Raw genomic sequence first — 15,290 nt, 5'->3', positions numbered from 1 at the left:
TAAAGGCTGCTATCAAATCCCCCCTCACTCTTCTCCTCTGCAGACTAAACAAGCCTAGTTCCCTCAGCCTCTCCTCATAAGTCTTGTGCTCCAGCCCCCTAGTCATTTTTGTTGCCCTCCGCTCCAATTTGTCCACATCCTTCCTGTAGTGGGGGGCCCAAAACTGGACACAATACCCCAAATGTGGCCTCCCCAGTGCCGAATAGAGGGGAATAATCACTTCCCTCGATCTGCTGGCAATGCTCCTACTAATGCAGCCCAATATGCCGTGAGCCTTCCTGACAATAAGGGCACACTGCTGACTCATATCCAGCTTCTTGTCCACTGTAAGCCCCAGGTCCTTTTCCCAATGCATGTTACCAGCCTTTGCTAAATCCCACTCTCAATGGGGCAGCACAGGGTTTACCGTGAGCAGAATGTGGCCCCTTGCCAAGGGACTGAACGAAAGCTCTCGTGCCCCACTCATGAAGTGCAGTCTCCTCTAGCGGCAGCTGTTTGATCCTGCACCAGGACCTCACAGCCCAGCCCCACGTGAAAAGTGAACATTGCTCTAGCTGGGGTTCAAAACATGCGCATAATATTAACCCCCCAGGGCCTGTTTTTCAGAGGTCTTCTGGCTTTTCATGCAGTTGTGGGTGCTGAAGAGACTCCCTTTGAGCAGAGGAGGTATGTCGTCCATGGGTGTGTGTGGGTTACAGTTCTGTGGCAAACCACTGAGCCTCTGAGTTCCTACAACCCATTTCTAAAGAGCTTTCACTCCAGCTGTCACAGCTCGTGCTTTTTGCTCTGGAGGTCTCCTGTGCAACCCCTCGTACATTGGCCAGGATAACAGCCGTCACGAGAGCCCTGCGCGAATACGAAAATGTGCATCCGCATCCGAACTGCATCCGCGAGAATCACCTTCTATCCCACTTGCGATCCACAGGCCGTTTTTTTATCTGCACCCACCCGGGCACGCTATCTCACCGTGCCGCTTAGAAGAAGCGTCTATGTGCATGCGTGTGTGCTGGATAGAGGCTCTCGAAGGCGGAGAACTGCAGGTATAAAGCGGATATCCGTGGATTTGCAGGCCCCTAGACGTCGCACTCAGAGTCTCTGAAAATCAGGGGATGACAAACGTTCCAGGTGACAAATTCACATTGTTTGCCTGTCACCCTGGGGAGGAAGGGATGACGCCTACCTGCTGCTGGCCCTCGGAAATTAGCTGTCCCGTAGTGGAAAGTGAATTCAGGAGGACGTGGTATTCCACCACCTTCCCCGTGGCTGGAGTCCAGGTCAGCCTCAACGAGCTGTAACTTGGATTGCTGACGAGCAAATCCCGGGGACCAACGATCTTCTCCACTAAAAGCAGGTGGGGAAATAAAACTCCTGTTAGTGACACCCCTGGACAGGACTCCTGGGGGTAGGGGCTCTCTATTAGCAAAGCTGCCATTTCCCTTCCAGAGAGAGCCTTGAAAAGGAACCATCAGACACAGCAAACCAAGTGGTAAGACTGAAGGGGACCAGCAGCCGAGCTCTAGATCTGTGCCAGGATCTAAAGATCTCACCTCACGCATACCCCGAGGGAGCCATCCTATAGACCTGATTAGGGAGGAGTCCAAGAGGATTCGAGAGACAGTTGGTAAAGTTCCCCTGAAATTATACGAAAAACCTACACAAATGAAGAGAGAACAGGCTCCTTTCTGGCTTTCTTTTTTAAAAAAAGCCATCAGATGGGATTCTGTGACAGGCTGAGAATACCCTATTACAATCTATAGGATGGTCCAAAACACTACAGAATTCAATAGAAAACCAGTACCGTTCCTATGGGACTTTTAGAGAGGGGCACACACTAATGGGTGAGGTACACCCTAGCTATATCCCGAAGTATCAGTTCCCTGATTCACTCTCAAGTTTTTCAGCCAGCCCTGTGCACAGGGGTGTTGTTACGGTGGATACAAATCGGTTACTAAGGCTGCTGGGCCTGTTAAAACACCTGGGCCTCTCTGATGCTGGCACTGAGCTGGCAGCTGTCTGTCTTTCTGTCTGTCTATCTGCTACGGCAGTGGCAGCAGCAGCGACTGCAAAGGAGATCTCCCACTGGTTTTCCCCCCACATCACTAGAGGCATTTAAATGCAGGCTGATAAATCACTTGTGTGACTGAGAGCCAGACGCAAAGACCACTGGAGTCAATGGAAACCTTCCCCATTGCCTTCACTGTAGAGCTGCGTGAAAGTTTTCGTCTGAAACTTTTTCTTCGCCCCAAAAGGCAGACGCCGGTCGCCTGACACATTTCATCATTTGTGCTGAATGGGCCGAGTTGTTGTAGTAACAAGAACAACAACAACAAAATTCCCGAAGTTGACAGGTTTTGAGTTTTCGATTCAAAGTGGTTTTCCACTTCGAATTGTACTCAAATTTTATTAACTTTTTGAAAGGTTGAAAATAAAAAAACTCTTCAACTGAAGGAAACGTTTCATTTTGGGTTGAACAGAACGGTCGGTTGCCCCCAAAACAAAATGTTTTCGAGCTTTTTAGTTCGCCAAAAAATTCAACAACAAAAATGTTTGTCTGGAGTCGACCTGAAACTTTTTTTTTTTTTTTTTTTGAATCAGCTACAAAACCGAAAAATCAGTTATTTGCCCAACTCTACGTCAGTGGAGATTGCCCCAGGCCCTGGTATAGAGGGAAATCCTCTATAGGTTGAAGCTGATATCCCAGGCAGGGTTAGCCCCCTACTATCCCTCAATTCTACGAACAGCCTCTCCTGCTGCAACCATGAACAGCGTGGTCACTGCCCTCTGAATGACAAACCAGATGCTTTGGTGGCTGGCGGGCTTCTAAGGGTCTGTCTACAGGCCATTAAACACCCACGGCTGGCCCCTGTCAGCTGACACGGACTTGTGGGACCTGGGCTGTGCGTCAGTTTAATTGTGGCACAGACATTCAGGCTCCAGCCGGAGCCTGGGCTCTGCGACCCCATGAAGGGGGAGGATCCCTTAGCCCGGACTAGCCAGAATGTCTAAACCGCAATTAAACAGCCCCGGAGTAGCTTGAGCCCCACAAGCCCGAGTCAACTGACACGGACCAACCGTGGGGGTTTAAATGCAGTGTTGTCATATCCTCAGAAACTCATATGCACTAAAAGTCCATTGACGAGAATAAATGGGATGTAGGAGAGAAATTGTAATGGGTTGTAGGATGCCCCTCCCCCGGGGGAGGCTCACTGATGGAAAAAGGGGCCAATTCAACCAAATGGAAAGCAAGGGTGGGTGGGAGTCCAGACTCACCATTCACAGTCTGCCTGAGGGGCCATGGAGGCTCAGAGGCCGTGACACAGAGCCTTCGAGAGAGTTTAAGGGACAAGGTATCCAGCAGGTGGAAATCTTCGGTGTAAAGCACATGCTCCTCCAAGGGCTTGGAAGCTATTTTTCTCAGCTCGTTTCTGTCGGTATTCTTAATTCCTACACGAGGGGGGGGAGGAAAGAAAGGGAAAACAAGAGATCTGATTCTCCACAGCCTTCTGCCTGGCCTTGTCATTGACAGATGTCTGCGAAGCAGAAAGGCGAATCAAACCCGATATTTAGTGGTATATTCCCCCAGCGTCTATGCAGTTCCCGCTGCTGTGCACTCCCTGGGTGTCTATGCACTATTTTGTCATGTATAACCCCGTGGTGTATGCAGCATTCAGCGGTGTAGATCCTAGAGAATATATGCAATACCCACTGGTGTACAGCCTTACAGCATACACGCAACAGACAGTGGTGACGTTCTAACCATCTTCATGTCTACCATACGTACCCACAGCAAAGACTGTAACTCCTCTGTCCTGTAGCGCCAGAGCAGCGTCCTCAACAGGGTCAGCAGATTTCCCATCCGTTATTAAAACAAGTATCTGCAAGGAAGCAGAGTTACAGCCAGACAACGGGGCGCCTAAGGTGAGCAATCTGCAACATGATCAACCGACGTGCGCCCCGTGAGGAAGGAGTCAAACTAACGACCTTGGAAAGTGGAGGCTGCTGTTTCGCCACAGAATAGGAATCACATCCGGGCAAGCTTCCTTCCCCACACACCTTCTCCTGCCCAGCCACTGCATCTCAGACACCATGAACCCTCGGTCACCAGCCTGAGACCAGCAACGAGCCACCAGATGATAACCACCTTCAGTCACTGTCAGCCAGGGCCAGATTTGAAATGGTGGCTGAAGTGAGCAGGTCTGTATCCCACTGCACGCGCCTCACAGCCAGCTGAGAAGAATGGGCCAGATAGGCAGGGCAGCGTTCCCCTTTTGCCCTGTCTCTCATGGGTCTGCAGAGCAAACAAGAATTGCTCAGGCTTAATTTGAGGCTTCCCAGAATTCAAAGGCCCTAACGTGGAAAGGAATATACAGCATTTCACGTCAGGGAAGCGGATGACCCAGTCAGAAGAGGGATTCTTGAATAAGAAATTATAACCATCCCTGATTTCATTGCTGCCCTGCCATGCTGGGCTATCTGCTCCCCAAGGAGCCGCTCCAGGCACACAACATCCATCCACCATGTCAGCTGTTGTTCACGTAACCGACACTAACACAGCATGGCTATCTGTCCCCCTCTGGTGGCTAAGCCATGTATAGAAGCGCATGAGTTTGCAACTGCCACCAAGCTGGCCATGTTATTCCTTTAGCTCACGCAGTAGCGGCTCACGCTCTTAGATGCGGAGGTCCTGGTTCAACCTGTTGCAGATGGCCATTGGGGGCGAGGGGGGCTCACCTTTGCCGCATCTCCTCTGGACGCTGCCGGACTGAACACCCCGTGGGCCACAAACGCCAGGGCATCCCCTGTTTTTGCACTGCCTCCTTTGAATGAGAGCTCCCTGACGGCCACCAGCACCTCCTCGATGGTGATGTAATCCGTCAACTCGATGCCCACCCTGAGAGCAGGAAACAAAGGGGGTGCAAAAAAGAGAGCATCTTTACCATCCCCCATGAATCACAGTGGGGACTGTACAATGCAACGTTTAAAGGCTTAGGCGGGCACACCAAACCTCAATTACTTCTGAGAGAAACGGGCACGTAGGTTCCGTGAAAGGACATCACACACGGATACGCCAGCTCGCTTTGTTCCCCTTCTTCCACTGAGATGTCGTGCCACTGAAGGAGGGATATTGATCTCTAGAGGTGGGGCCCAGAGGTTCAGGACTCTACCACCGGTCCCAGTTGAACATGGTGGAGTCTCCATCACAGACCATTTGAAAATCAAGGTTGCATGTTCCTCTAAAAGATTTGCTCTAGGAATTATTTTGGAGAAGTTCTATGGCCTGAGTTTTACAGCCGATCACAGCAGCCCCTTCTGGCTTTGGAATCTACGACTCTCAGGTTATGTCTACACAGCAGTTAAACACCCGTGGCCGGCCCACGGCAGCTGACTCAGGCTCATGGGGCTGTAAAACTGTGGTGTAGACATTCAGACTGCGGCATCTACACCACAATTCTACAGCCCCAGGTAGGCATGCGAGATAACCGAGCTGAGTCCAAAACACTTTATTAAACTATGTGGAGGGCGATGGTGCTTTCAGTTACCACCATGCAAGGCCATTGGGACTGAGTCTCCTCTTCCTGACCCCGGTTCTATACCAATGCAACTCCACTGACTGCACTAGAGCAACCCCTGGAAGGGAGATGATGAACAGACTGCGAATGCGTGGAACTGAGAGCAGCAGTGGGAAGCTTCCCCAACACCATTTTACTGAGACAAGGGATACCCCTTGCTGACTCTGAGCCAGATTTTTAAAGGGATTTAGGCCATAAGCTCCCATTGGAATCAGTGGGAGTTGGGTGCCTAAATCCCTTGGAGGCAGTGCTTAATTCAGAATGAAAGAGGTGCCGGGGCTCAAGCAATTCTTTTTATGTTCATAACTGATGCAGCAAGCCCAGAGGTGCGGGGCTCTGAACCGCGAAGGCCAGAGGGGCCGGGGCTCAGTTCTCCCAGTGTGTGCGCTAGCCCAGCGCTGCGCACACGGCCGATGCAGCAAACCACGATCCGGTTACCCAATAAGACCAGAGATCCGTTTCAGTAATGAAGGCACCAGGCCAGATTTATTGCCGACGAGGCACAGTAAAAAGCGTCCTATACGTGCTACCAGCACACTTAAAACATGCATGCCTGTGACAGTGGACTGGCTCAGTAAATGGCGGGACTTTCCGTTCCTCGCTCAGCCAGACAAAGACCCTCCCTTTGAGACCCTCTTTTATATGCTGATCCAAACAAGCATGGGCACCCATGCTCTGCCCCAGGGCCCACCCAAGGCCGGGCCCCCTCCTGCTGCAGCTGATCATCACTCTCAGCTGCCCCTCCCCTGAAGCGGGCAGGGGCTGGGGCGCAGGTGGCCTAGCTGGAGGGATTTGGGTTGTCCAGGGCTAGCCCTCATGCCTCCCCATGCTCCAGGGCTGGGTCATCCCGGCACTGGGGCATGCCAGCCCAGCTCAGCTCCCCGGGGCCAGGGTCTCCTGGCCCTGCCTATCGCTCGGGCTGCCTGGCGCTCTGGTGCTGGGGCAGGCAGTCAGCCCGGGGCCAGGGTGGGTCGGCGCTGGGGCAGGCCGGGCCGTCACTCTGGCGCTGGGGCAGGGCAGCACTCGGGCGGCGCTGAGGCAGGGTGACGCTCCGGGGCAGGCCAGGCTGGTGCTGGGGTGGGCTGGCGTTCCAGAGGGCTGGGGGTGCATGGACCGCCCGGAGCTCTGGTGCTGGGACAGGCCAGCCAGCCTGGGCCCAGGGTGGGTTGGTGCTGGGGCAGACCAGGCCAGCACTCGGCAGTGAGGCCGGCTGGCCAGCTTAACACTCGGACCGCCCAGCGCTCTGGTGCTGCTGGGGTGAACCAGCCGTCCCAGAGCTGAGCTAGGTCGACGCTGGAGCGGGCCAGCGCTCTGGGGCTGTGGTGGGGCAGGCCAGCACTCAGCACTCCAGGGCTGGGACTTCCCGGCCGGCCTGGCGCTTGGGCCGCCCGTGGCAAGATTCCAGCAGAAGAGAAGGCGGATGGGGCAGGGGTTTGGGCAGAAGGGGCAGGGCTGGGACTAGTCTCCCCGAACACGCAGTTCACGAACCACCCATGCAAACAAGTTTCATACTGCCTCTCTGACGTGCGTCGTCGCCACCCTCTGCCATGGCAGGACACCACCCTTTACTTTGTACTGAACGGTTTGATCAGACATCTCTAGCCAGCAAATTGTTACCTCGACCTGGGAGGGGGCGGCCTGTCCTTGTTATCTCTGAGGAATGAGCGTGTACCATCCTGTATCAGCGTGTCCTGGAATGCGCCTGCATGTTCAGCGCCCGGCATTTCTTTAGGAATGTGTATTTCTGCAATGCCAGTTTCTGTGAGCTCTGATTTCTGCGAACTTTGCTTTATAACAGCAGGGCCTGACTGCTAGGTCAGCTCAGGCCTCGGACCTCCCACCCGGCCTCTTACACTAGGCCTCATGTCTCAGGTTCTCGCTTTCTACTACACAGCACACGATCACAGAGGACATTGCTGCATCAGGATCTGGGGGCTGGTCAGCCTCCATTTTGGAGGGAGGGGGGGTGTATTCGGACGGCGACGGGGCTGCAGCTTATTGCTGAATCTCTTTGCTGAGTTATGTAACAGTCAAATGAAAGTAAACATTGAATAGAAGCTCTCCATGCCTTAAAACACCACTGCTACAGGTGGCGTTCATAAGGTTGCCCATCACCATGGCATCTGGCCGGGCTTCAGACCAAGCCCCAGTCTTTGCAAATGCATCTTTCCTGTTTTAAAATTGAACGCACCTTTCATGTACCACATAAATCCACTCCAGCCTCGCTGACAGACCGAGGCGGGACTCAGAAACCCTCTGCACTGACAGGAAATGAAGGTTTGCCCCCACCTTGGCTTCTCTGCGTAGAGGGCCACTCCCAGCCGAACGCCGTCTGCGCCCACTGCCACGTTCTCGAAGAAGAGGACGACGCTGTAGATGAAGTCTTTGATCAGGCGGAAGTTCCCTTCCCCCATGCTCCAGGACTCGCCCACCAGGAACAAGATGTCGGCCACTTCTGCCGTCCCACATGCTGTGGGGAGAAGAACAGAGGGGCTGCATGGGCTGGGAGGCTGGTCCTATGCCCCGGAGCCTGTGACGGACCAGCTAGTATGTAAAGCATCTGAGGGAACGTCAGCCCTACAGGTCACGTAACCCCCCTAACGATACGACAGCTAAAGGAGACGGAGATTGAAACCTGGCTAAGAGACGCAAACCCTTTGCAAATCTCTGGCGCTGAGGTAATTACATGGCTGCTGTTACCATAGCATCTGAGCACCTCACAACCTCCAGTGTTCTCACAACACCGCAGCGCCCACGTCACAGAGGGGGAACTGAGGCGCAGACAGACAACGGCCCAGATCTTCAAAAAGTACTGAGACGCCTAACCGCCATTGATTCTGTTGTTGATCTCAGTCCAGAAGGGTTCATGGTGATGCTTTAAGGATCTGAACCCAAATGACTTGCTTGAGGTCACATAGGGAGAGCAAGGAATTGAACCAAGCACTCGCAGGCTAGCACCTTAACCACTGGGCTGTCCTTTCTCTCCAATATAAATAATGGGCCAAATTCTGCACTCAGTTACACCTGTACAACAACCTCATTCACAGCCTGATTGGCTGGGAGCTCACTTCCACTGGGGTAAGCCAGGAGTCACTTCGGTACGTCAATGGAGTGGGGAAAGAGGCCATCTGAGCAAATGGCAGATTAAGGAAGTGACTTTCGCAGGTTTCTAAGGCTGAGTTTCAGTTCTCAGGCGTGATTCGGATTGGTCTCAAGCCAGGCTGTGTTACTGCTGGGTTCTAGCGCGCCATGGCCAATGACACTTCTAGAGCGGAGTGAATATTTGGTTGTTCGGTGCCAGGGCCGAATCAAAAAATTCCGTTCAAACAAAACATTTTATTGAGCCGGAAACAATGTTTTTTTGTTTCAGGTCATTTGTGGGTGGTTTTTTTTTTACCCTTTCTTTGGTTGGTTTGCGTGTTTGAATAGTGGCGTTTCATAAAAACACACCGTTTCTCAAAGAAAAATGGGCGTGGTTTGTTTGAAAGGGCCCAAACAAGTCGTTCTGACTTTTTCAAAATACGGGGGCATTTTTTTGGCCAGGATGATTCACTGAATTTGGTAAAAAGTTTGGATGCCCCCCAAAATGTGTCTTTTGGTGAATTTACTATTCACTGAGAAAAGGTCACCCAGTTCTAGCCGCTTGCTCTCCATTTGCCTCTTCATTCCACTTCCTGGTATTCACAGAGATCCTGCTCTTATTCCACATGAACACTTTGGGTACAAGTAAACCAACAGCATAGGATGGATTCATTCCCCTTTCTGCTGCTCCATACAGATTGCTGGGAAATTCCCCTGGAACGGGGCAATGTAGGCAGCTCTGGGCCACCCTGCCAGCACCATGGCCAGAGGAGCTTGTGTCCCACTGTGCTGGACTGTGGAACAGCCTCTATCAGCCCTGCAAGGTTAGTGTACATTAGAGCCACCCCAGGGCTGCTCCAGCTTGCGCCGTGGGCTTCACTAGCCCACAAAGGGTATGTCTACACTGCAATAAAAAAAACGCCGACCCTGTCTCAGAGCCTGGATCAGCTGCTTCGGGTTTGCAAGGCTAAAATGAGCACTGCAGACATTCAGGCTTGGTCTGGAGCCTGGGCTTGGAGATGTCTATGCTGCAATTTTATAGCCCCGCACCTGGAGCCCAAGTCAGCTGATGTCGGCCAGCTGTAGCCATGCCGTAGGTCTTTTATTGCAGTGCAGACGTACCCAAGTAGCCCAGAATTTGGGGGGTGGTTTAAAGCCATTTTATCCCTCCTCCCCCCTCTGCCTGGGCGGTGCCCCCTAAGAGATGTGGGATAGGGTGTGGTCTGATGACTTATTAAAGACAGGGCCAGCAGCAGAGAAGAAAGCCTACTGCACAGTTATTCACTGGGGTCTCTTTACTGAGTGCTCACTCACTTCTGCAACACGATTCAAGTACTGAACGAAGGGTCTCTGGATAAGTTACCCAGCCAGAGCTGCAGGATTCTGATGTTGCATGATGGCATGAGTCGCCAAGTACAGCAAAGAGGCAGTGAATACAGCTACAAAAGAGGCCTCAGGATTTTCCCGACCAGCCTGGCTCCAAACAGGTAACAGCTGGTAGGCAGGGATTACTACAGAGAATTCTCTCCCAGGTATCTGGCTGGTGGACCTTGCCCACATGCTCAGGATCTAACTGATCACCATATGTAGGGACAGGAAGGAATTTCCCCCCGGGTCAGATTGCCAGAGAACCAGCGGGTTTTCTCTTCCTCTGCAGCATGGGGCACAGGTCACTTGCAAGTTTAAACTAATGTAAATGGTGGATTCTCTGTAACTTGAAGTCTTTAAATCAGGATTTGAGGGCTTCGGTAACTAAGCCAGAGGCGAGGGGTCTATCGCAGGAGTGGGTGAGTGATGTCCTGTGGCCTGCAACATGAGAGAAGTCAGACGAGAAGATCACGATGGTCCCTTCTGGCCTTATAGTCTATGAGACTGGCAGGACAGGGTATTATTTAAGGAACCCCAAGGCATGTTTCACTTTAAAACATGTTTATCTAGTTTTAATTGAATTTCCTATTCTGCAGGCATTACACACTGACATTTCATGGTGGGGCACTCAGATAATTGAATAACATAAATCCGCTCTTTTCCCCCTGACTTTAATGGCTTTATGTAGGTGGGTGGGGGCTTGCAAGTTGAAGTTAACATTTCAATAAATGTTTCTCTCTCCATTTCATGTCAACACTGGTTTGTTATTGTAGGGTTGCTAGATGGCTGGAACAAACACGCAGGTTTGCTAGCGTTGGGCTGTTTAAAGTGGTCTCTTTTAGCGCAGGGTCGCTCCCGAGTGGCTGGTGCAAGGGTTTGATTGCGGTGGAAGTGGTCCTGTGGCCTGGGCTGAGCTCATTGGTTTGTTTTTGTAGGGTTGCTCGTGAACATAGGGCTGCATTCTGGTTTGTTGTTGTAGGGTGGCTCGTGAATGTAGGTTTGTTATTGTAGGGTGGCTCATGAGCAGAGCACTGCACCTCTGCAATACGCTGGCTCCAATTGTCATTGCTAGGAGCTCTCTTCAGGTTTTTAGCATTGGAGGAAAAATACAGATTACGTGAATTTTGGACCCAATCCTGTACCCCCGATTCCTATAACTGAATGGAGCTACTCACGAGAGTAAGAGCAGCACAGCTGAGCTGTTTAAGCCTGAGTGATTCTTTTTATCACAGAACAATACTTCTCCGCTATTCCTGTTGTAACTGACATTGGTCTCTGGGCATCAAGAGATCCTATGGGGCCATCAACGCCAAAGTTCCCAGAGAGAGGGGCCTGTCCCTTTTCCAATTCCCTCTTCTCCCGCCCCTTTTCAATCTGTCCATCATCCACATTCCCTGAGAGGAAGGGTGAATCCTGCCTAGGAAGACTCGCAAACAAAACAAAACCGTGCTGTGCTTTGAAAAAAAAATCATCCTGTAATTGGCACACAAAAGCACTGAGCGCTCTGGGTGCTGCATGCAATACAGATAGCTCCCAGGGGGGGCTTAGCGCCTTTGCCACCAATGCCTACATGGGCCTAAACGTTTGTAGGAGCGTTACATACAGGGCCCGATCCTGTAATCATTACTTACAGGGTAGGTCTACACTAGGGCTGGAGGTAGGTTTCAGACGGGATCGTGCTTGAGGCAGCTACCCTGTCCTGCCACTCACACTGCCATGGCTCTGCTGCGATTTTTAGCATGCTAGTTCCATCAGAGCTAGTGTGGGTACGTCTGCCGAGCTGGAACTTACATCTCCAGCTCCTGTGTAGACACCCCCATACGGACAGTCCTGGCTCTGCGAGGGCCTGGTTCTCCTCCGCCTTCCTTGTATTGTCATTTACCCCAGGCAGAGGCTGGCCGCCGTTTCTGTCCTTGCTCGCAGCCGCTTCGCACAGATGGAAGTGACCACTGAAGGGGCATCCGGCCTGAATAGCGTCACCGAAATCATCCGTGTCAGGTGGGCGGCGGCAGGTCAGAATTCGGTTGTGAACAGCAGTAGGGGAGGCATGCACCACACCAGTCTGACCCAGCACGCCCCTTGTGAGCGGGTTGCAGAGGAGCCTTACTTAATTTGCCCCTCGGCCAGGGCACCAACAAGTCCAAAAAGCCAGTGAAGGCGCTAAAGAATCCTTACTCGCAGAGTGTCTTGTTTATCCACGGAAAAGCCAATGCAGAACATGCACAAAACGTTCACTCCAACATCCCAGCGGAGTGACTAGTGATTCTGAGTCCATGTCCCCACCTGAGTCCAGTAGTCCCCTCTACCCAGTCTCCCTTCAGGGTTTTCTTGGTTCCAGTCTCTACCCCTGCTCTACCAGGCTTAAGGCCAGCATCTGGGGGACAAGTGGTGAAGTCCTCTGGCTAGGAGGCTCCTCTCCGCCAGGGTTCCTCATCCTGGTAGGTTCCCCAGAGAGCTCTCCTCCAAGGCTCCACATTCAGCCCTCTGGTCCAGGCTTCCCTGTCTTGGGAGTTCCCCTCTCTGGGAGCCAGCCACCCGTGGCCCATCTCCCTTTGGAGTTCACTCTGAGCTTGGGTAATCTTGATTAGGTCCAGGTGCTTCTTTAGGAATCAGCCCCCTGGGGCAGTCAATTACCCGCAGTTGGGGCCTTCATAAGACAGTCATGGGCAGACTGGGCCCTAGCTTCCAACAAAGAGCAGCTGCCCCATGACAAGACCCCATTCATACAGGGCTTTGAGCGCCGTACAGGATCGGGCCGCAGCTTAGCCCTGCAACCTGCAAGCATTCAGCCCGTTTGGATCAGGCACCTGAGGCTGTCTTTGAAAGCACGTGAGGTTAAGCATATCTGTATTGGTACCTTCCGGAGCAAATACCAACACAGACAGCTATATTAATCACAGGGGGATATGATTTTATTTGAAATTTTCCATGCACTTCCGAAATCACCCCGTTTCATCCATCAAAGGTTTGCCGGAGACATCTGTAAACGTTGATTTGTTGCACTGTTCCAGGCTGCGAATTAGATAGCATTATAGTCCAAGATATTGGCTTAATTGACGGGCAGGAATTTAATCAAGTTAATTTTGCAGCCAGTTACAAAGCTGCCATTAACCCCTTGCTGAATTTGCTGAAGGTTCCAGGCAGGTTCTTAAAAGCGTTCAGCCCAGTCCTGTCTGGCAATTCCTGTGTTTCCTCTTTGGATTTCTGGAGCACTTCATGATCCAGGCAGCTGGACCCCTCTGGCCAGCTAACGACCAGTGGGGCCCTGGATTAGTGCACGAGTTTGCCCACGAGAAGCAGATTGCAGAAGGAGGGCCCTCGTGGACTTTCCGGTGACTGAGTTCCAGCAGCAGAAAGTCATATCAGCTCCAACCTACCTAGCTGGAGTGGCCCTTTCACTCCCTGTGGGTCATCAGCAGGGTTTTAACCTACAGCCCTCACATCGCCAGCACAGAACTTAATCACTTGAGCTAAGGGGGAATGCCATTAGCTGGCAGCACTAGTAGGCTATTATCCTCTACTGCACAGCCACTAGAGACGCGCAAAATGCGCTTCAGCAGTATGTTATGGAAGCAGATTTCTGGTGAACCCATTGCTCCGAGTCTACTGTGCAGGGAGTGGGAAGAGGCCCGCTCAGGTGTGCGGGGCTAGGCAGTGAGAGACAGTCCACTATGCTTTGTCCCAGACTGCTGACAGCACACACAGACCAAAGTCCTACCACCGTGGTTCTGCAGTGCCTAGTGCCTGCCTCCTGTGCTAACCTAGCTGGACCTGACGTTGGGGAGCTGCAGGTGGGGCACAAGGGGAAGCAAACTTCCTCCTCAGCGGCCGAAGTAGCATTGCTACTTCAGGCTAGCATTGCTGCAGTCTCCCTTGCCATAGGGGGAGATGGGCGGACCCACACGGTGCCAGATCTCCTCCCTCACCCACTCACACAGCTCTCCCTCCTACATCTGGCCCGCTAGTTCCTCTCGACAAGGGCCTTCTCCAGACACGGAGGGATGGGCTGGACACCCCAGAGCCGATTCTCCCCCGCCATGCGCCCGGGGCGGTCATTTACACTTGTGCTGAGCGTAAAACACGAGCAGGTCAGAGCAACGGCATCTCATGCCCAGTTGGCACAGACCCAAGTGAACAGGCAGGGCTCCTGCCCACTGCCACACACAGTTCCTGGGATTGCATTTCTCAGCGGCTTTTTAATACCATACACTGGGCCCAAAAGAAAAATGAGAGGGGAGCTTGTGGATGAGGGAGAGAGAGGAGCAGATGAGACCTGGTGTTTTGTTGCTTGGATCCCCTAACTGGCCCTGTGTGGACTTCAGAAAAGCCAGTGGGAAACAAATGCAAACTGCAAGGTTGTCTGCTCGGTGGCTGACACTGTCACATGAGTCTAACGGATAGAGATCGGAATGAGAACTAGGCGAGGGTGCAGGGGCAGCTTATCCCACATCTGCTTCTGTGGGTTCTTACACCTTCCTCTGAAACACCTGGTACTGCCCAGTACCAGAGACACGATCCTGGGCTAGTCGGGCTGTGGGACCAGTTCTGTCTGGCAGTTCCCACAGTCCTCTTTGGTTTCCTGGGGAACCCATCATTCACAGCTCCCAGATCTCGGCTCAGTAAGTTCAATCATATCTCCCGCTAGTGGCTGGCTGCAGGGACTATTTCAGCCTGCTAGCCACAGCTAACAGAGAATTCTTTGTTCAAGTACCAGTGGCCTGTGATCTTGACGATAGAGATCCCAGGTCCAAGTCCCACTGGTGACCTGGGTGTCACCAGGTAGCTACAGCTCATTACACCAGCAAATACAGCCACCTGGAAAAGACATTAACTTCTCTGCCATGAGCGTTAGCCTTAGTGACCCTGCTTCCGGTTATGCTGGACACGACACACATACCTTCATCCACGGCTTTGGACTGTGCCAAGAAGGCTGCTAGAGCAAGTATCTTGGTGTATGACAATCTCATCTTCCTATGGCAGACACTCCTCCTAGGTTACCAGAGTTATTGGACAAGGCAAACATTCATGTGTCTGGAAGAGAAAACAGGGTTTAATGCAAACGTAGTGCTGGTGAAAAGCGAGATCCTCTGACAAGCCACAGGGGAAGTAATACAGAGGCAGTATTAGCTTCCTTCACCAAGCCCAGACCATGGGCCTCAATATTAACTTAGCCAGACCACCACTAAGAGTTAGTCTCTCTGGGGCCTCTTAATTCCTCTGCCTCTTGCTGAGACAGCCAATGAATACCTGTCCCCCAAGGAACTGGGAGGA

The 15,290-nt window shown here is 52.3% G+C and overlaps 1 protein-coding gene across 1 annotated transcript in view; it reads right to left on the bottom strand.

Moving 5' to 3' along the window:
- LOC137144555 (collagen alpha-1(VII) chain-like) overlaps positions 1–14,986 on the bottom strand; it is a 188,413-nt gene extending 173,427 nt beyond the window's left edge. The window contains exons 1-6 of the mRNA XM_067534946.1: positions 14,917–14,986; positions 7,860–8,040; positions 4,732–4,891; positions 3,782–3,875; positions 3,271–3,444; positions 1,181–1,341 (exon numbers count right to left, since the gene is read on the bottom strand). Coding sequence (XP_067391047.1) covers positions 1,181–1,341; positions 3,271–3,444; positions 3,782–3,875; positions 4,732–4,891; positions 7,860–8,040; positions 14,917–14,986 — 840 coding nt within the window. The remainder of the gene's footprint in view (positions 1–1,180; positions 1,342–3,270; positions 3,445–3,781; positions 3,876–4,731; positions 4,892–7,859; positions 8,041–14,916) is intronic.
- Positions 14,987–15,290: the final 304 nt, after the last annotated feature.

The sequence above is a fragment of the Emydura macquarii genome, unplaced genomic scaffold (genome assembly GCF_026122565.2).
Source record: "Emydura macquarii macquarii isolate MOO-44397 ecotype Brisbane River unplaced genomic scaffold, CSIRO-AGI_Emac_v2 contig_3470, whole genome shotgun sequence".
In the NCBI taxonomy this organism is placed as follows: Eukaryota; Metazoa; Chordata; order Testudines; family Chelidae; genus Emydura; species Emydura macquarii.
This window is presented reverse-complemented; position numbering and strand designations above follow the sequence as displayed.